The sequence below is a fragment of the Doryrhamphus excisus genome, chromosome 18 (genome assembly GCF_030265055.1).
Source record: "Doryrhamphus excisus isolate RoL2022-K1 chromosome 18, RoL_Dexc_1.0, whole genome shotgun sequence".
In the NCBI taxonomy this organism is placed as follows: Eukaryota; Metazoa; Chordata; class Actinopteri; order Syngnathiformes; family Syngnathidae; genus Doryrhamphus; species Doryrhamphus excisus.
Genome location: NC_080483.1, coordinates 15,292,284 through 15,314,380, shown reverse-complemented (window position 1 = coordinate 15,314,380; position 22,097 = coordinate 15,292,284). Strand labels below are relative to the sequence as shown.

At 41.2% G+C, this 22,097-nt stretch overlaps 2 protein-coding genes across 6 annotated transcripts; one reads left to right on the top strand and one right to left on the bottom strand.

The window, feature by feature from the left end:
- Positions 1-1,952: 1,952 nt before the first annotated feature.
- Positions 1,953-14,924, bottom strand: LOC131106096 (protein S100-B-like). Of its 5 annotated transcripts, none has more exons than XM_058054864.1 (4): positions 14,646-14,924; positions 9,460-9,603; positions 8,009-8,147; positions 1,953-2,179 (listed from the first exon to the last, which is right to left on the bottom strand). In XM_058054864.1, exons 2-4 carry the CDS (start codon positions 9,586-9,588, stop codon positions 2,112-2,114), a joined length of 336 nt encoding a protein of 111 aa, XP_057910847.1. In that variant the 5' UTR covers positions 9,589-9,603; positions 14,646-14,924; the 3' UTR covers positions 1,953-2,111. The 5 variants fall into 5 exon arrangements, with proteins under 5 accessions (XP_057910847.1, XP_057910844.1, XP_057910843.1 ...); XM_058054861.1 differs by lacking the exon at positions 14,646-14,924 and adding an exon at positions 9,769-13,010; XM_058054860.1 differs by lacking the exon at positions 14,646-14,924 and adding an exon at positions 10,865-13,009.
- On the top strand, positions 12,418-21,264 carry inpp1 (inositol polyphosphate-1-phosphatase). The gene is made up of 6 exons (XM_058054859.1): positions 12,418-12,896; positions 14,635-14,840; positions 14,930-14,990; positions 16,480-16,680; positions 16,757-16,931; positions 19,019-21,264. The coding sequence occupies exons 2-6, from the start codon at positions 14,637-14,639 to the stop codon at positions 19,503-19,505; spliced, it is 1,128 nt and encodes a 375-aa protein (XP_057910842.1). The 5' UTR covers positions 12,418-12,896; positions 14,635-14,636; the 3' UTR covers positions 19,506-21,264.
- Positions 21,265-22,097: the final 833 nt, after the last annotated feature.

The window sequence follows — 22,097 nt, the reverse complement described above, 5'->3', positions numbered from 1 at the left end:
TGGTTTTGTGGTTTTATGGTTGTCATTACACATTTTCACCCCGGTTTAATCCCACATTCCAAAAACATGCTAGGTTAATTAGCGACTCCAAATTGCCCATAGGTATGAATGTGAGTGTGAATGGTTGTTTGTCTATATGTGCCCTGTGATTGGCTGGCCACCAGTCCAGGGTGTACCCCGCCTCTCGCCTGAAGACAGCTGGGATAGGCTCCAGCACCCCCGCGACCCTCTTGAGGAAAAGCGGTAGAAAATGAATTCATGAATGAATTATACCAGGGATCTCAAACTCGTGGCCCGCGGGCCAAATGCGGCCCGCAAGACGCTAGTTTGAGGCCCCCACCTTGATACGAAAGTTTAATGTTGAAATGACAGCTTAAAGCTGTGTGCACACCGGACACAATTGACGCGATTTTGCCCCGCCCATACTGTTAGCCTGTTACCCCGCCCTGTTTTGCTTTGGATTAGCAATGAAGCTAAAGGCTTATGATGCTGGGTACAAATAAATGCAGGAAATTATTTGAAAAAAAACCTGTAAATACACGTCACAAGATAAAGCATCTCATCAAACATGTTGTTAAAGTTACGACGCTGCTCCCAGATGGAACTGAGTACGATGCTAACTTGCTAATTGGGTCAAATTATTACGTTTCATTCATGTTCATGTTAAAGGTTAAATAACTGTTAATACTGTACATTTGAATCTGAAACTTCCGATCATGTAATCATATCGAGTCATCCCTATATCTAAAAGTGTCATATTCCTTCTGATACCTCAAAAGTTGTCTTTTCCTTCCAACAGCCATTCGACGGAGAAGCGGGTCCAGTCCGGCGCCGGTACTGCAGGCCACTCCAACCCGCTGCCTGGTGGATGAGCCAGTCAGCATCACGGCGGGTTTACTGCCACCCCAGCACCCGGTTACACTGCGTGCACAAATGCGTAGTGAGGATGGTGACCTGTGGGAGGCGTTTGGCCACTATAACTCAAGTACAGATGGCACTGTCAACTGTGAGTCATGTTGAACACGTACTCTATTGATAATTTATTAGGATTATTAGATATATTTATGTGGGAGTAACAGGTAATGTAATTAATTACCATTTTACAACATTATTCTTCCAGTCAAATGTGGTGCATTATTCTGCTCTGATAGGAAGCTAAATAGCTAGTCAACAAGATGTTTTTACTCACCTTCAGGACGACGCTGCCCCCTAGTGCTGGGAATTTATTTTTCTATCATTCTATCAGTACCAACCACGACTCTCTGTCTCTGTGAATTTCGTTTCTTTTACGTACCAATGTCGTAGAAAGTCATGGGTCACTTCTTGGGGGGTAGAACTTTGTTCCAAGTTGATAGCACCCGTCTTTCTGGAGATATAGAACTTTCCTGGTAACAAATTACATTAATGGAGTAATTCTGTTACTAATTAAAGTACTTTGGGGTGGGGGGGTAGCTAGTAATTTAATGTAATTTAATGTAATTTAATGTAATTTAATGTAATTTAATGTAATTTTATTGAATTAAATGTAATGTAATTTAATGTAATTTAATGTAATTTAATGTAATTTAATGTAATTTTATTGAATTAAATGTAATGTAATTTAATGTAATTTAATTTAAAATAAAATTAAATTAAATTAAATTTTTACACTTTTTATTAAATTAAAAAAATAATTTAATTAAATTTAATTAAATTTAATTAAATTTAATTAAATTTAATTAGATTTAATTAAATTAAATTTTATTTAATTTTATTTAATTTTAAATTAAATAAAATTACATTTTTAATTTAATAAAATAAAATAATTTGTATTTTTAATTTAATTTAATTTAATTTTATTATTTGCCCAACACTCATGATTACATATCATAATCCCTCAAAAAGGAAATTACACAATGTTGTGTCCTTTGAAGGCTTGTGTTTATTTTTTTAACAAGTGTAACATACCCATTACTAACATACATATACATGATGACACAAAATTCCTACTGAATGTAATTGTTAATTGGGAATTCATTCTGATTGGTTGAAGTTTTTAGCTGAACTGTTGAGTTAACTGTCAAACTCAAAAATGTGTTACTCTTGTGTTACTCTCCAACAGTGGCCAGGGATCATTCAGTGGGTGGTTCGTATTTGGGATGTGAACCAATGGGTCTCTTCTGGAGCCTGCATCCGGCACCTGGGTCCAAGGACAATTTAAGGTAAGTGGACAGACAGACATATGTCATGGTATTGTACTCTTCTTTGGTTCTAGGTTAAAACATAGAACAAAAAAAAACATACTGTAAATTCTGGTGTTTAATCCACTATGTTTTTTCTTAAACTTTGAACCCTGCAGTTTATACAACAGTGTGGCTAACCATATGGCTAAATTCTAATCTTGTGACATCTCCTTTACTTCGGTCTTAAGTCTGACTTATAGTGATTTCTTTCACCGAACACTTTACCAACAACACTAAATTCATCACACAGCAAATTGACACTCAAAATGTATACTTGGAAAATGTGAGTTTAAAATTGAATAACATTCCATTAAGTTTTCCCATAAGGCATCTCTTGGGCATTGCATCTGGGAAACAGCTTCCCTCTGGGATTTGGGCTCTGGGTTCTCAGGCTCCCTCTAGTAAACAGTGGAAAAATTACAGCACCATCCACCATTTTCTTTGCTTCATATTCTCCTCCAATTAAATGATTTCTCAAACAAAATACATTATGGAAAATATATTGTTTTTTTTTTAATTATTTTTTAAACTCATATTGGTACATGTTTATATTTCTGAGTTATAACATTTGAGTGTTGCTGTGTGATGCGTTTGTTAGATGATCGTTATATTGAGTAATATATCCCCTACTACAATTTCCAATTATTTTTACAAGCTAGTTGTGGGTTTTTTTTCATAGCTCATAACTGGCTCCTGTCAAATAAAGAGCTGATATACATATTAATGAAAATATACCAGATATGTAAATACAGTATGTTAACTTGTAGCCCAAGGATAATTTCCCTGTCGTCCCTGGACAGGTTAATGTTAAACACCTTAAGACGGTTAAAATACATTAAGACACTGTAAACATAATTAAACACATGAAAAGTAAAGTAGTAAAGTAGTTTTTCTCTGTGGCGCTTGTGGCTCAGGATAGTGACAAACTGTTTTTGAGGAACTCATTGAGTTGGGGGGGGGGGGGGGGCAGCACAAGAAGGGTTATGAAAATCCAATATGGCACCTATGTACCCATTCTTCACCTTTTAATTAATGTATTTGATTAGCAGCTTATTCATCATTTTTGTTAGTTGTCACTAACAAAATGTCCACAATTTCAGGAGGTCGTTGATATAATAATAACAATAATAACAAAACAGAATGAGCCCCAGGATGGATCCTTGAGGGACCCCTACATTACAGTTCATAAGGGATGACAACTTATTTCCTATGTCTTGATCCAAATCATGTTAGTAAATACTGCAGTTTGTATTATTGAGCCAGGTTGTGGGTTTGAATATTGCTTTGGACCATGCTAGCTCGGTGCTAGGTTTCCTCCCACATTCCAAAAACATGCTAGGTTAATTAGCGACTCCAAATTGTCCATAGGTATGAATGTGAGTGTGAATGGTTGTTTGTCTATATGTGCTCTGTGATTGCCCGGTGACCAGTTCAAGGTGTACCCCGACTCTGACTCAAAGTCAGCTGGGATAGGCTCCAGCTCACCTGCAACCCCAGTAGAAAAATGAAAATGAAAGTGTTTTTTTTTTGTTTTTTTTTTGCAAAGGTTTAGGGTGAAGAACGTGGAGAACCCCCTCATTGTGGACATCTCCCTACTGGACGGCCACGTGTCTGCTAGTGAGCGAGATAGCACTAAGCTAGCTGCTGTAACCACAGAACGCTGGTACACAGCGCCAGGTGTTCAAAGAATAAACATTCGCCAAAATGGAGTTGTCGGAACGTTATTCTTGCCGCCAGGTAAGTCTACACTTAACTACATATATTACTCTTTTAATACTACTGATTTTTTCATCTTAAGTGTGGTTTCTCGGCAGGCCCCGGCAAGTTTCCGGCCATGTTGGACTTGTGGGGTATGGGTGGCGGACTAGTGGAGTACCGATCGGCCCTGCTGGCATCCAGGGGCTTTGCAACCTTCAGCATCGCCTACATGAACCACAGGGAATTAACAGTTCAACTAGATATTAAAAACTCCAATGCGTATCTGAAGGCAAGATGTTCATATATGTTTCTGTATGAAACTTCCACTTCCTGGTATTCAGTTTGAATTGTGTTTTCACTTTCATTTTATGACAGTGAGGAGTGGCAGTGGGAGGTTTCGAAGGGGAGGGGTTAGCCTCAAATATTATTATTATTATTGTTATTATCAGTAGTAGTAGAGCGGCCTCTGTTGGCCATCAGAAGCACTTCATGGAGGAAATATGGAGAAGAACTTCACACTCCTCTTTCATTTCATTTCATTTAAATGATTAACACTGTTAAATATTTTCTTTTTTTCCTTTTTAGAAAGCGTTTAACATACTACGAGATCACCCTCAGGTGTGCGGCGACCGAGTAGGGATCATCGGTCTCTCCTACGGGGTCTACCTGACTCTGCGAATAGCCACCCTTACTGATGCTAATGTAGGTTGGAACGTTGTTCTTCTGTGTGTGTGTGTGTGTGTGTGTGGTACTTGACAGCTCCCACATCAGTGTGAAGTACTTTTTGTGTTACTGCATCATTGACCTCCGAAAATGGGATTGTTAACAGGAATGCGATTGACTAATATTGGCATACAGTGGAATTTTGGTTAGCATTTTTTTCCAGAATGTCGGACCAAAATGGATGTTAACCAAATCATTCAATCCTTCATTTTCTACCGCATTTTCTACCGCCTATCCCAGCTGTCTTTGGGCGGGAGGCAGGGTACACTCTGGACTGGTCGCCAGCCAATCACAGGGCACATATAGACAAACAACCATTCACACTCACATTCATACCTATGGACAATTTGGAGTCGCTAATTAACCTAGCATGTTTTTGGAATGGAATGTTTTTTTTAAAAGCTGGTGTTTTTCTTCCTCTTTTGTGTTACTGCCTCATTTTCTTCGGAAAATGGGATTGTTAACAGGAATGCGATTGACTAATATTGGCATACAGTGGAACTTTGGTTAGCATTTTTTTCCAGAATGTCGGACCAAACTGGATGTTAACCAAATCATTCATTCATTCATTCATTTTCTACCGCCTATCCCAGCTGTCTTTGGGCGAGAGGCAGGGTACACCCCGGACTGGTCGCCAGCCAATCACAGGGCACATATAGACAAACAACCATTCACACTCACATTCATACCTATGGACAATTTGGAGTCGCTAATTAACCTAGCATGTTTTTGGAATGGAATGTTTTTTTTAAAAGCTGGTGTTTTTCTTCCTCTTTTGTGTTACTGCCTCATTTTCCTCGGAAAATGGGATTGTTAACAGGAATGCGATTGACTAATATTGGCATACAGTGGAACTTTGGTTAGCATTTTTTTCCAGAATGTCGGACCAAACTGGATGTTAACCAAATCATTCATTCATTCATTCATTTTCTACCGCCTATCCCAGCTGTCTTTGGGCGAGAGGCAGGGTACACCCCGGACTGGTCGCCAGCCAATCACAGGGCACATATAGACAAACAACCATTCACACTCACATTCATACCTATGGACAATTTGGAGTCGCTAATTAACCTAGCATGTTTTTGGAACGTGGGAGAAAACCGGAGTACCCGGAGAAAATCCACGCATGCACGGGGAGAACATGCAAACTCCACACAGAGATGGCCGAGGGTGGAATTGAACCCTGGTCTCCTAGCTGTGAGGTCTGCGCGCTAACCACTCGACCGCCGTGCCACTTAACCAAATCAAAGTTTCAGCTATTATTGAATCGGTTCGCTGTAATTCAGGAGAAACTCTGAGTAGAACCCCTGCTCCTCTGCTTCTCCCAATTTTAGTTTTTTAATAATTACAGTTTTTGGTGGGGCCAAAGTGAGGATGCTTTGTAATTAAAAAAATACATTAAGAATACAGTTGGACTCACGCGGTGTATTAATGACGCAACAAGATGCATGCCTACAATATCGTATGCTAACCGGTAAATCCACGCGAAAATGCGGTGTCAATTTTTGACTAACTGAAAAATATGCGGGCCGCACGGCGGTCTAGTGGTTAGCGTGCAGACCTCACAGCTAGGAGACCAGGGTTCAATTCCCACCCTCGGCCATCTCTGTGTGGAGTTTGCATGTTCTCCCCGTGCATGCGTGGGTTTTCTCCGGGTACTCCGGTTTCCTCCCACATTCCAAAAACATGCTAGGTTAATTAGCGACTCCAAATTGTCCATAGGTATGAATGTGAGTGTGAATGGTTGTTTGTCTATATGTGCCCCGTGATTGGCTGGCCACCAGTCCAGGGTGTACCCCGCCTCAAGCCCGAAGACAGCTGGGATAGGCTCCAGCACCCCCGCGACCCTCGTGAGGAAAAGCGGTAGAAAATTAATGAATGAATGAATGAAAAATATGCTAACCGAGGCGGACGCTAACCAAGGTTCCACTGTCATACCTTCTCTTCTGCAGCCATCTTGCTTGGTTTGCATCAATGGACCAGCAGGAACCAACCTCAAGGTTACACAAATGTTGTGCAAGCCTCACGTTTCTGAAAGGTATTTACATTTTATGCTATGAAATACATATTTAGTCTCAATAAGGACGATTATTGACATTTTGGTGGTTTTGGTGTTTTTTTCAACTGTCTTTCAGCGACCAGAGATTTTGGCCAAGGGATGAGCTCGGATATATGACTTTCAGGGATATGTCCTTGCCTGTCAACCACTCCCCTGGCACCCAAGTGGAGGTGACGTGAAAACCATATTGGTACATATGCAAAGATAATGCTGCTCATGTGTCCTTGTTCCTTTGTAGATGGAAAACCTGGCCTGTCCGCTGCTGTACGTTTTGGGAGAAGATGATCACAGTACTTCAAGCACTGAGAATTCAAACATGGTACATCTGTTGATTGATTCGTTCCAGTTGAGTTTGCAATGCACATAAAGTTATGACTGCTGTGTTTTTATGGTTTATCAGATTGAGGAACGGCTTAAAGCTGCTGGTAAATCCCATCTGTTTACATGTTTGTCATATCCTGGCGCCGGACACCTGATTGAACCACCTTACTCGCCACATTCAAGAGCATCCATGTGGAAAGTCCAACCAGAAAAAGGTGAGATACATATTTATATTACATATAGCTTTCAGCTAAATGATGTCCTGATGTGTTTCTCCTGCAGTGATCGCTGTCTGGGGGGGTCACACCGCACCCCATGCTGCTGCACAAGAGGATTCTTGGAGGAATATTTTACAATTTTTGGATAAAAATCTGAGGGCTTGAAGTTCTTCAAAGGTCCAAGAAGTGCTGCAGAAATTTATTCCTCATAAATGTGTTATATTTTTGCCAATCAGGGAAACAAATGTATATTTTTCTGATATTTACAAGGCAGCTTAGTACATATTTATCCTAGTCTGAAATTTTCATTCATGTTTTTGCTATTTTATTCGCTTTGCACTGACATTTACTCATATGTATCGCTTGCTATTTGGTTAGATTCATTCATTTTTCGTGGGGGTGCTGGAGCCTATCCCAGCTGTCTTCGGGCGAGAGGCGGGGTACACCCTGGACTGGTGGCCAGCCAATCACAGGGCACATATAGACAAACAACCATTCACACTCACATTCATACCTTATGGACAATTTGGAGTCGACAAGAGAAAACCCACGCATGCACGGGGAGAACATGCAAACGCCACACAGAGATATCCGAGGGTGGAATTGAACCCTGGGTCTCCTCGCTGTGAGGTCTGCGCGCTAACCACTCCACCTCCGTGCAGCCCACATTGGTTAAATGAAATGTAAAAAATGGCGTACAGTAGTCTTTTACCACTTTCTAGCTAAGATATGAATATTCCTCAAATAAAAACACAGTAATACATTACCGTGAGATGGGACGAAGAGTTCGTGACACGCTGATGTCACCATGCCGATGAGGGCGATAAACTCCTTGAAGTCAATCTCCAGGTCTCCATTCTGGTCAATGTCAGCAAAGAGCTCGTCAAGCTCGTTCCTTTGGATTTTCTGCACAGCAAGAAGTATAAATGAAAGTAGTGTGTAGTAGTGCAGTAGTGTCTTTTTAATTATACTTGAGGTATATTTAGTAACATAGCCTTGTCATTGAGTTCTTGGAGGAGGAGTAATACTCACTAAATATACATTATATATATTCTCTAAGGTACGAGTGTTGAAATCCTTCATTCATTCATTTTCTACCGCTTATCCTCAAGAGGGTCGCGGGGGTGCTGGAGCCTATCCCAGCTGTCTTCGGGCGAGAGGCGGGGTACACCCTGGACTGGTGGCCAGCCAATCAATCACAGGGCACATATAGACAAACAACCATTCACACTCACATTCATACCTATGGACAATTTGGAGTCGCTAATTAAACTAGCATGTTTTTTGGAATGTGGGAGGAAACCGGAGTACCCGGAGAAAACCCACGCATGCACGGGGAGAACATGCAAACTCCACACAGAGATGGCCGAAGGTGGAATCGAACTCGGGTCTCCTAGCTGTGAGGCCTGTGTGCTAACCACCCGGTCGCTTTGCAGCCCTGGTTCAGTATATTTTTCATCAAAATAGTAGTCATGCCAAAATGTTGTGTTGCTGCTGGATGTTCACAGTATCCGAGTGATACTGTTGTGGGGGTGCTGGAGCCTATCCCAGCTGTCTTCGGGTGAGAGGCGGGGTACACACTAGACTGGTGGCTAGCCAATCACAGGGCACATATAGACAAACAACCATTCACACTCACATTCATACCTATGGAAAATTTGGAGTCGCTAATTAACCTAGCATGTTTTTGGAATGGAATGTTTTTTTGTTTTTTTTTTAAAAGCTGGTGTTTTTCTTCCTCTTTTGTGTTACTGCATCATTGCCCTCGGAAAATGGGATTTTTAACAGGAATGCTATTGACTAACATTCACATACGGTGGAATTTTGGTTAGCATTTTTTTCCAGAATGTCGGACCAAAATGAATGTTAACCAAATCATTAATTCATTCATTCATTCATTCATTTTCTACCGCCTATCCCAGCTGTCTTTGGGCGGGAGGCAGGGTACACTCTGGACTGGTGGTCAGCCAATCACAGGGCACATATAGACAAACAACCATTCACACTCACATTCATACCTATGGACAATTTGGAGTCGCTAATTAACCTAGCATGTTTTTTGGAATGTGGGAGGAAACCGGAGTACCCGGAGAAAACCCACGCATGCACAGGGAAAACATGCAAACTCCAGGGTGGAATCGAACCCTCGTCTCCTAGCTGCGAGGTCTGCACGCTAACCACTCTTCCACCATGCCGCCTGTTGAAATCCTTAACTTACCTTAATGAAATGGCTCATCTCGTTGTTGATGAGAGCTCTGAGCTCCGATTTCTTTAACTTGCACTTGTCGCCTGAATATTTGTGAAACACTCTGATGATGGTGACCATTCCACTCTCCAAGTTGGACATGCACTCCTTTGTGGCCTGCAATTAAAAAAAAAAATGCAATAATTTTCCTCTTTTTACTGTAATGTATCCGGGTTGTAAACAATACTTCAATGTCTTTGTTGCAGTCATTTCTAAAATATAACAAATGCTATAAACAAAATGCTTGTATAGAATATATAATGTAGAAAATAAACAATTTACCTTGAACATATTGGTCTTACCTCCATGAGAAGAAAGTGTCGTGTCTTAGGGATCCTAAATACAAGTGATGGCTTTTCCTGCAGCGTGTCGACTGCCTCGCCCAGCTCACTATAAACACTAAACCGTATTGATCGACCACACCGAGGCTACTTATGCAGCCATGGATGGTTTAATGCACATATAATGGATATCGGTGGTTAGTGTGTTAAGCTTGACCAAAAATCCATTAAATTTAAATTGTCATTTGGGTATGATCGTGTTTCTACATTTTACTGCATGTAATGGACTCCAGTGGTTGAATGAAGGTGCATTAACAACACATTTGCGGCTTCGAATACGGGTCGTTTTTGCTGTTGAAATAATGAGATACTTTTGAAAGCCTTCGGTTGCAGATGTCCTAACCCTGTGGGTGGAGATTTGTTTGGCTTACTGAAATGCATCTAAAGTGGAAAGTTGTGAGAAGATTTTGCCGTGTTCTTTATTTCAATGCTTGATCTCTACTGCTATTTCAAATGATTGGATGTATAATTCTGTTGGAGAGCCTGTTATGTCCGATTACACACGAATGTTGCGTTTTCACACCAACATCATCTGATATAATCACCCATCTCTGTGTGGAGTTTGCATGTTCTCTCCGTGCATGCGTGGGTTTTCTCCGGGTACTCCGGTTTCCTCCCACATTCCAAACGATGCTTCTTCCATATAGGAATACTGTCAGGACTACTAAAGCCTGAACGCCAACAAATGATTATTATTCTATTATTGGGGCTGCACGGTGGTCGAGTGGTTAGCACACAGGCCTCACAGCTAGGAGACCCGAGTTCAATTCTCACCCTCGGCCATCTCTGTGTGGAGTTTGTATGTTTCCTCCCACATTCCAAAAACATGCTAGGTTGATTGGCGACTCCAAAATTGTCCATAGGTATGAATGTGAGTGTGAATGGTTGTTTGACTATATGTGCCCTGTGATTGGCTGGCCACCAGTCCAGGGTGTACCCTGCCTCTCGCCCAAAGACAGCTGGGATAGGCTCCAGCACCCCAAGCGACCCTCGTGAGGAAAAGCGGTAGAAAATGAATGAATGAATGATATAATCACCTGGTTGCATGGCGGAAGAGCGGATCGTCTGTAGGCCTCACAGCTAGGAGACCCGAGTTCAATTCTCACCCTCGGCCATCTCTGTGTGGAGTTTGTATGTTTCCTCCCACATTCCAAAAACATGCTAGGTTGATTGGCGACTCCAAAATTGTCTATGTGAGTGTGAATGGTTGTTTGTCTATATGTGCCCTGTGATTGGCTGGCCACCAGTCCAGGGTGTACCCTGCCTCTCGCCCGAAGACAGCTGGGATAGGCTCCAGCACCCCCAGCGACCCTCGTGAGGAACAGCGGTAGAAAATGAATGAATGATATAATCACCTGGTTGCATGGCGGAAGAGCGGGTCGCCTGTAGGCCTCACAGCTAGTTGACAGAGTTCAATTCCACCCTCGGCCATCTCTGTGTACTCCGGTTTCCTCCCACATTCCAAAAACATGCTAGGTTAATTAGCGACTCCAAATTGTCCATAGGTATGAATGTGAGTGTGAATGGTTGTTTGTCTATATTTGCCCTGTGATTGGCCGGCCACCAGTCCAGGGTATAGAAGACAGCTGGGATAGGCTCCAGCACACCCGCGACCCTTGTGAGGATAAGCGGCAGCATTTTCTGGTACAAAACGTCACACTGTTGTGACTCCGCAACAATGAGAGACAAGCCAGCTGAACAGAATTAGCCGACCTAGCTGAGTAACCAGGTAGACTGCTGGGTTATCCGCATAGCCTGTGGGTTCATCTGCCGCATGACAGGCTGGGCACTAGAGCGAGCTGCCAGCTGTGTGGTGATTTGATGCACCACAGACCAAAACGTTAGCAGCTTGTCGGAGCGGATGAGATGACAGAAGTACACAGGACAGCATTTGTTTGGATTGGCCTCATACTGGTGCGGACAGACGGAGCACTACAAACTTCACGGCAGGCTGAAAGGATGAATTAGTCATATATTAGCATGCTAAATACTACAGATTGACTGATACCGTTTTTTTCAGGACCGATTCCCAATTATTAGTAGTTAAGGAGGCAGATAACTGATATTTGGAGGTGATATTCATTTGCAGTAAAAGTGTAAAAATCAGAGTAAAAATGTTGAATACAAAAACTTAACCTAGTTTAATTGCCTAAAGCCGTAAGTTTCTACAATGTAACTTTCATAAAGATTTAGAGAATGCTGTGAAATATCTTTATCAGGCAAATTCCACATTCATGTCATGTAAACCGAATATTTGAAAATATTATATGAGTCAACCCTTCATACATTGGAGAACGTCCTAAAAACAATTCATATGAAGGACAAGCATTAGTGACATTTTTTCTATTGTTTCAAGCGTTATCCCTTAATTTGTATCTTTTTCTATTTTTTGTTTATGTTAATATTATTTTGTATTCACAACCGTCTGGTCTTTGTCGAACGGGCAGGCTACCGGCCGAGTAGGATGCAGACACAGCCGTAGTTTAAGCGAATCGCCATGTTTGTTGTTGTTTGACTGCGGAAATGACGTCACTGCGCTTCTGATTGGCTGAAATTGCCTTTAACAGTCCACTCTGCGGCGCCACAATGACTCTGGCATGCCCATTGGTGTGAATAGAAATAGTTTTTTTAAACGTCATCGTGTGAATGGAGATTTTTTGTTGTGCGGCAAATGCGTGTTGTAAATATGTTCGTGTGGCCATGAACTTAGTAATTTACCTATTATTAATTCATTTATTCATTTTCTGCACGAGAGAAGCTCAAATGGTGGGATTGCACTCGAACGCACCGCGTGTCTACGCGTCCTGTTGGTTCCTCCTCCCCGCTTGCTAGCGACTCTTTTCCGGGTTGTCTTGTCGGAACGAGCCACCGCCTACCTTCCTTCCTTCCTCTTAAAAACTGGCTCTGACGTCAAGAAAGTGGAGCAGAGGAGCATTAAAACCTGTGTCAGTTATGCAAATCTAAACGTCTGCCGCCACTCGCATCAAATTAACAACGATTTAGCCAGTGAGGCACGGCCAGGAAAAGACACTTTGACCCGGGAAGACAAGGCGACAAGACAAGATTAAGGTACGTCTTTTTAACATTGTTTTGCTGCCTGTTTGAGCCTAAAAAACACACACTAGCCGCCCTGTAGTGAGTCATAAAATGTAAAGTCACATTAACAAATTCGCAGCTTTTGCAGCCGCTTGTGTTTACATCTGTTGAAAACAAAACAGTAATATCATTATTACTAATTACTGTCACTTGAGTGGACACCCGCCTGTGACAGTTGTAAATTATTTTTTGTATATATTTTTTGTGAATATGTGACTTCATTATCACCGGAAATACCGTGAATGCAGATGATGATGTTGAACACAACTCGAGCTGACTAGCTAGTTAGCTTCCTGTTTAGTAGTCATGGACGATGGCGACTGATGCGTATATTTGGCAAGTTCTCTCTAAGAACGATTGGACATCACGACTCTGCTGAATGGTTTCACTCGTGAACACTGTTGACTCAGATGATTCAACGACGCTGAATTCACCAGAGTCAGTGAATCAAAGTTCATTCATTTTCTACCGTTTATCCTCACGAGGGTCGCCGGGGGTGCTGGAGCCTATCCCAGCTGTCTCCGAGCAAGAGGCAGGGACTGGTCACCCTCGGACTGGTGGCCAGCCAATCACAGGGCACATATAGACAAACAACCATTCACACTCACATTCATACCTATGGACAATTTGGAGTCGCCGATTAACCTAGCATGTTTTTTTTGGAATGTGGGAGGAAACATACATACATACATACTCCATACAGAGATGGCCGAGAGTGGAATTGAACTCAGGTCTCATAGCTGTGAGGCCTGCGCGCTAACCACTCGTCCAGCGTGCAGCGTGAATCAAAAATAATGCAAATATAAATATTGGTGTTCATGACACCTTTAGCAAGTGTCCATATAGGATGAACCTAATTTACCACCACTACTGGAGCCTATCCCACCCTGGACTGGTGGCCAGCCAATCACAGGGCACATATAGACAAACAACCATTCACACTCACATTCATGCCTATGGACAATTTGGAGTCGCCAATTAACCTAGCATGTTTTTGGAATGTGGGAGGAAACCGGAGAACATGCAAACTCCACACAGAGATGTCCGAGAGTGGAATTGAACTCGGGTCTCCAAGCTGTGATGCATGTGTGCTAACCACTTTTAATGACAATTATTCATTCATTTTCTACCGCTTATCCTCACGAGGCTAGCGGTTGGTGCTGGAGCCTATCCCAGCTGTCTTCGGGCGACAGGCGGGGTACACTCCAGACTGGTGGCCAGCCAATCACAGGACACATATAGACAAACAACCATTCACACTCACATTCACACTCACTATGGACAATTTGGAGTCGCTAATATGTCGCCTAGCATGTTTTTGGAATGCGGGAGGAAACATACAAACTCCACACAGAGATGGCCGAGAGTGAGAATTGAACTCGGGTCTCCTAGCTGTGAGGCCTGCGTGCTACCCACTCGCCCACCGTGCAGCCAATCAAAGTAATAGATTAAATATTGGTGTTCATGACACCTTTGAACCTAATTTACCACCACTACTAAAAATGTGACTGTATTTATGAATATGTCTAAACATCGATTTTGACCTTGGAGGAGGTCTTACGTCCATTCCAGGTTTAGTCCTGCACTGACCCCCCCCCCCCCAGAAATGCCCTATATTCATTTGAGCCTATACTTAGAAACACAAAGGCAATCCTCACGCCAACACTCTCCATCTCTATTTGGACTAAAAACACGATCCTTCTATGTCCAGAGATGGCTGACCTGCTGAAGCTTCTGCTGCGGGTGTCGGAGAAAGCCGCCAACGTTGCTCGCGTCTGCAGACAGGAAGCTCCCCTCTTTCAGCTCCTGGTACAAGAAAAGACAGGAGAGGATAAGAATAAGAAGTTTGTGCAGGACTTCAAGACGCTGGCAGATGTTGTGATCCAGGAGGTGATCCGCAATGATGTCGGCGCTCAGGTATTAACGGGAGAAAGAGAGGTCACCTTGACTTTTAAACGTATGAATTGGATGTATTCATGTCGTTCATGTCCTTTTGGTGTCTCCAGTTCCCTGAGATGGTCGACTTCATTCACGGAGAAGAATCCAACAAGTTTGAAAATGGACTTGGTAAATATTACCTTGCGTTTGATGACTGTAGTTAAAATATGGATGCTGCTTAGAAACACCTTACAAAAATTGGAGAAAATCGGTAATTTTCAGTCGTCTGAACGGTCTGCACCCCACCCAGGCATCGACCCAATCATAGAGGTGCCTGTACAGCATACATGATGATGCATTATTCTTTGCTAACCAGTAAAAATAGTAGCTGGTTAGTTAGTGAGTATTGATCAGTATCCATTACTGTCTCTTAATGTCTTGAACTGGCTGTACAAACACCAACTATGGTTGGATCTCAAATTAAATCTGCAAAAAAGGCCAGTAAGGATAATTCATAATGCCGCCTACAGAGAACATACTAACTCCTTATTTCTAAAATCACAAATACTTAAACTTGCTGATATGGAAGAGTCTTGAACCAGTCATGATGTGCTATATATATCACTATATTGACACTTACTATGGTACACATTATGGCATTGGATGCTCATATCACCTCGTACTTCGGCACGTGACTTAATTTAATTTAATTTAAAACACTTAAATTAAATTAATTTTTAAATTAAATTAATTTTTTAAACATAAATTAATTTTTTTTAAAAATTAAATTATATTAGGAAAGCAGGAAGTGAACAAATGTAACAGTTACTGATTGTAAAAGTGAGACATTTCAATCCAATTATCACCTCGTACTTCGGTACAAGGTACATTATTTAAAATAAATAAAAATTAAAAATAAAAAAAATTAAATAAATAAATAAAAAACAAAAATTTAATATTTTTTTAATCAAATTAATTTTTTAAACATAAATTAAAATTTTTTAAAATTATATTAGGAAAGCAGGAAGTGAACAAATGTAACAGTTACTGATTGTAAAAGTGAGAAATTTCAATCCAATTATCACCTCGTACTTCGGTACAAGGTACATTATTTTAAAAAATAAATAAATAAATAAAAATAAAAAATTAAATAAATAAACAAACAAAATAAACTTAAACTGTATTATGGAAAGCAGGAAGTGAACAAATGTAACACTGATTGTAAAAGTGAGAAATTTCAATCCAATTATCACCTCGTACTTCGGTACAAGGTACATTATTTAAAATAAATAAAAATTAAAAATAATAAAAAATGAAAAAAAAAATAAAAAATTAAATAAATAAAAAAACAAACCAAAAAAAATTAAACTGTATTATGGAAAGCAGGAAGTGAACAAATGTAACAGTGACTGATTGTAAAAGTACCAGATGGAGGGGTAGGATTTAATAAGCTTTGCTTCTTCCTACTCCTTTTGGACATGTGGAACTGTGAACTGATTATGGGATGTATTCAATTGTAATCTGATGCATGTTCAAATGAAATCAAACCGTTACCAAATTACCTTTGGGACCACCCAAGTACCACATTCCTGCTTGATTGATGAAAAAGTATTACACAAAGAAACCTAAAGTACTACCGTACATGATGCACTAATGCGTCACTGCGTATGTCGCACAGGCGAGTGTGTGACTGTGACGGTACGCAGCACTGAAGAGGAGACCGCCGCGCTTCTTGCCACGGTACTCGACGGCGACCTGACAGCAGCGGCGCTCTTAGCACGAGCCATTCACCAAGACCCGGCCACCATTAACGCCAGTACTGACGGACTAACAGTGCCGCTCGACCCCTCTGAGCTCGGCATCTGGATTGACCCGATCGGTGAGGGCTTCGTCTGTAAAACCAGCATTGTCGGTTTGACACACAGAACCGAGTGTCGTCTTTTTGGTTTGTTTAGACGCCACCAGTCAGTACATAGAGGGCCGAGAGGAAGTGGTGCAAGAGGGTCGTATGTCACCTTCGGGTCTGCATTGTGCTCTGGTCCTCATCGGGGTTTACCTGCGCGTCACCGGCGAGCCCGTCATGGGCATCATCAACCAGCCATTCAACCACAGAGACCCGGCAAGTGGAAGGTGAGTCGTTCGCCGAACCAGTACAAGCGGCTGTCGTCAAAGAGATGCATTAACCTCCTTAGTTGCCTTTTAATCTTAATAAGACATTTTGGACATTTTCCACTACAGTTCCAACATAAATATGCAACATCAAAAATCCCATCATGTGACCAGTAGCGTATATTTGTCATTTTCAGGCGACAGAGCTTTAAGCTTCCCTGTCCCCTACCTCGTACACGCCCTTAAATCAGACTTATGTATACTTGAAAAGCACATTTATGGTTCTATGACCTTACAGCCAGTGTATTATAAACATTATAATACATTTTAAACATTATAAACATTATACATTAGCCACGTTTACATGAGGATTTTTTGTCTTTCCGAATGACCTTTCCGAAAGCAATGGTATACATGGAAAAGAATATTCCAATCATGTGTCTACATGCACCGCTATAATCAACCAGAATAGTCAATGGGGCATGCCCAGTAAAACGTAAACACCAACATTCTTCAAGTTTTTCTTTCACTTGTCGGAATAACTCCATATTGCCAGTTTTTCGTTCGTCCAGTCTTGAAATTTAGTTTGGATAAAAACAAACTTTCCGTATTAGTCCAGTGCTGATTGCTCGCCTCCATTTTTTTTTTTTAAATCGAAGAACATCACGAACTGCGTGTTACGTTATATCTCAGCATTCGCTGAAAGAACGCACCCGGAAACAGGAAAAGATAAAGTTAAATCTTGCTAATATTTTATAATTAAGCTCAGCACATGTTTTATATAGATATATATTTTCTTTTTTTAATAAAACTGGACTTGTGAATAAAGTATAGAAGGGTTTAGATCAGGGGTCTCAAACTCAATTTATCTAGAGGCCACCGGAGCTAGCTAGGTTCTGGGTGAAGCCGGGCCGCATCAGGTTTTAAAAAAAACAAACAAACCCGAAATGCATTTATTAAACTGGAAAAAAAAAATCAATAAAAAAAAAACTATCTTCAATGCTTTTGCTTCTGCTATACCCTACACTTTTTCAGTACTTTGGTTCCGGTTTTCCACACCAAAATATCTGATAAAACATTCCACTGTTCTCAAATATCTTAATATTTATTTTTCTATACACAAAATAAGATAAAAAAAAATAAACAAATTAAGAATAAAGACAATACATCAATCAATCAGTAATAAATAAGTAAAATAATAATAAAACAGCAAATAAGAAAAACGTAAGAAACCACATACAGTTGGTAGAGAAATTATTTTTTTCAGATTCAAATTTACAGTATTAGCAAGTTAGCATCGTACTCAGTTCCATCTGGGAGCAGCGTCGTAACTTTAACAACATCTTTATCTCGACGTGTATTTTTTCCGTTTTATTCCAAATCATTTTCCTGCATTTATTTGTACCCAGCGTCATAAGCCTTTAGCTTCATTGCTAATCCAAAAACAGCAAAACAGGGCGGGGTAACAAGGGTAGGGTAACAGTATGGGCGGGGCAAAATCATGTTAATTGTGTCCGGCGTGCACACGGCTTTAAGCTGTCATTTCAACATTAAACTTTGGTATCGAGGTGGGGGGCCTCAAACTAGCGTCTCGCGGGCCGCATTTGGCCTGTGGGCCGCGAGTTTGAGACCCCTGCTGTAGACCATCTTAAAACATTTCTTTATTGTTCTTCAGCTGTTTTGAGGAACATTTTAACACACAGTAGTCAGTTACAAAGAATATAACACATGAACGCAAAGTGATTTTTACCTCAAGCCGCGAGTTTGAGACCCCTGGTTTAGATTCTGTTCCACAGTTGGCGGTAATGCACACGAAAGCTGCTTGCCATCCGCCAATATACAACAGAAGAAGAAAAACGCCACGAAGAAGAACGCAACTTTCCGACTGAGCGGGTACAAGATACCTCAATCGGATTGGGGAAAGGAATATTCCACCCCTGGGAATACCATTATATATTCATTCGGATTGGTACTTTTCTTTGGGAATGAGGTGCATACAAAGGTTCGATTCTTTGTTTGAGCAAATAAACCGAATGCGATTGGAATATTTGTGTCCATGTATACGTGGATATCGATATTATTCTCACCTCATGGTTTGTGTTGTTCAGCTGGCAGGGGAAGATCTTCTGGGGCGTTTCGTGCCGAGACCTAAACGTGTGCTCCGTGTCCCGGCCCAAAGCTTCACCGACAAGTCAACCGTTATCGGTGGTGCTGAGCTCCAGCGAGAAGCAAGCGGTGAAAGAGACTCTGGCCTCGTTGTGCGGTCCGGAAAAGCTCAAGTACGCGTCCGGGGCCGGCTACAAAATCCTGTGCGTCATCCAAGGCCTGGCTGACGCTTACGTCCTCTCAGAAGGGAGCACCTTTAAGTGGGACTCCTGCGCCCCTCACGCGCTGCTCCGAGCCCTCGGAGGTGGTGTGGTGGACCTGACGAAAAGTTTAGAATCCGGTTGTGAGGCAAAGGCGGAACTGACCTATCATGAGCCTTACAGCGAGGGTAAAGGCGCCGACCGCTGGGCTAACTACGGAGGCCTGGTGGCGTATGGAGACAGTTCCCAGCTGAGCGTCATCATCGGGGCTCTGAAAGGAAAGTTGTGATTCGTTTTCTGTATTGAAAGGAAAAACGGTATTTTAACGGGGAAATATGTTATTTTTAAACAAAGTGTATATCAGGGGTGGGCAAACTACGGCCCGGGGGCCACATCCGGCCCGCCAAATGTTTGAATACGGCCCGCCCAATCTTTCCAAAGTATTTCATTTAAACTCAACATACAACCTGGCATCATGGCCTGAGCCAACCTTTTGATGGTTGTATCAATTTCGTTGTTTGACATGGTCTGTTGTTTACAAAGTGCTCCTGAAAAAAGGGACACAAGCACATAATAATAATAATTATAATAATAATAATAATAATTATTATTATTAGATTATTATAATTCTTATTAGAACTATTATGATTCTTATAATTATTATATTAATGCTAATTATTATATTAATTATATATAATAATATTGTTATATTTGCATATTTTACATAATAATAATATAATAATTATTATTTTAATTTTATTGTAATTATTATAATATTTTATTATTTTTAAAATATTTAAATATAAATATAAAATAATAAATAATAATAGCAGATTGCATGACAATTTTACAGATACAATAATACCAGGTGGACTGTTACGTGTATATAGTCTGCCCCCGCCCCCCCCCCGTAAATTTTGTCATATCAATGCGGCCCGCGAGTCAAAAAGTTTGCCCACCCCTGGTGTATATGTAACAACATATGGGCCAAATAATGATATGAAGTGCCATGAAACCTACGTCTTGTTGTTAGAAGAGCTCTGAGTCTTGTAAGATTATCCCGTCTATCTGTAACATATACATTCAACATCATCATGTAAACAGCTTAAAGACTCGAGTCTAGAATGATAAACACTAGTCGGGTACGGCGACTCGGGCTATGGAAAGTATTATTTCATTGTTGAAGTGACCTGTAAGAGGCTATAAATATGCCAAGCGGACGGAGAGGTGTGCAGCCATCTGCACCTCTCTGAAACATCTCCTTGTAAGGAGCACAGCCAATCACATATGCACTGACCTCCTGCCTTTAAAAAAAAAAAAAAAAAAAAAAGAGCCCCGATGGATAAAGTATGAGTCGCAAAAACGGCTCTTTGACAGTAAAATGAAATATTAAGCACATTGCAATTTTCTATGTAATTTCTTTCTAGTGTCACTTTATGTTGTCGATATATGCATTTTTTTTTTTTTTTTTTTTAGAAGAGCTGGGTGAAATATTAACGTATACAAACCAGAGCAAAACATATTGCATTGAAGAAATTATCTTTACTTTGAAAACCAGAGAAAGCAGGGGAAACTAACAGTGATATTTTAAAACTGCCTGCCTGCCAGGGAACAACCCCCCCCCCCCCCCCTGATGATTGTCAGATAAATCTTTTAATTACAATATTTCTGCATATTGTGTTCAAAAAATAAAACAAACAAAAAAAAAACATTGGCTCTTGTGTTATCTTCTTGAACTTTAAACAGCACCTACGCCATCCTGGAATCTAACATTACCGAGTCCAAGTCTTGAGTTTAACTTTCGGTCTAATTCTTCATAGAAATGACATAACCAAGGATGGGAGAAGAATTGCACGCTATTAATAAAACAAAATCAAAGCTTAAACTTAACTGTGCTACTTCATGAGCAAAAAAAAAATAAATTCCAGATAAATGTTCTTTCAGTTGTTCGAGTGCCACCGAGGATGGGAGGTTCAAGCGGTTCTGGCGTGGCTCGTCTGATCTGACGCCGCAAAACGAATGAACCGTTTTGACGCAAAGAGATAAACATGGCAGCATCCTGCTTCAATACGCTTTTACTTGCCGCAAATCAAATGAAAAAAAAAACAACAAAAAAACACTCAAAGCCATTGAGGTGGGTCGCGATGCAGCGACACGCAAACAGCTTGGCCTGATCCGACACAGGTCTGAGGTCACAGGCTCAGGTGGGTGTGCAGACTCGACAGTCGGGAGAACTAAATCCACTCATGACTTAAGAAAAAAAAAAGAAGCTATCAAATGACATATAGAATCACGCTTGGACTGGCAATGTTGACAAGGGAGGTGTAAACAGTTTCGTTTTCCTGAAGTTGTCTATGATTATTAATGCAAGCAGCAGAAAAGGAGCTAACCCTTCATGTTATGAGTGACAGCTGATGTAGCGGTAATGATAATGACTATAATTTTTTCCTTTAATTAATCTGTCGCTGGGCGGCACGGCGGTCGAGTGGTTAGCGCGCAGACCTCACAGCTAGGAGACCAGGGTTCAATTCCACCCTCGGCCATCTCTGTGTGGAGTTTGCATGTTCTCTCCGGTTTCCTCCCACATTCCAAAAACATGCTAGGTTAATTAGCGACTCCAAATTGTCCATAGGTATGAATGTGAGTGTGAATGGTTGTTTGTCTATATGTGCCCTGTGATTGGCTGGCCACCAGTCCAGGGTGTACCCCTGCCTCTCGCCAAAAGACAGCTGGGATAGGCTCCAGCACCCCCCCAGCGACCCTCGTGAGGAAAAGCGGTAGAAAATGAATGAATGAATGAATGAATAATTAATCTGTCGCTAAAGTTGTTAGCGTGCAGACCTCACAGCTAGGAAACCAGGGTTCAATTCCACACTCGGCG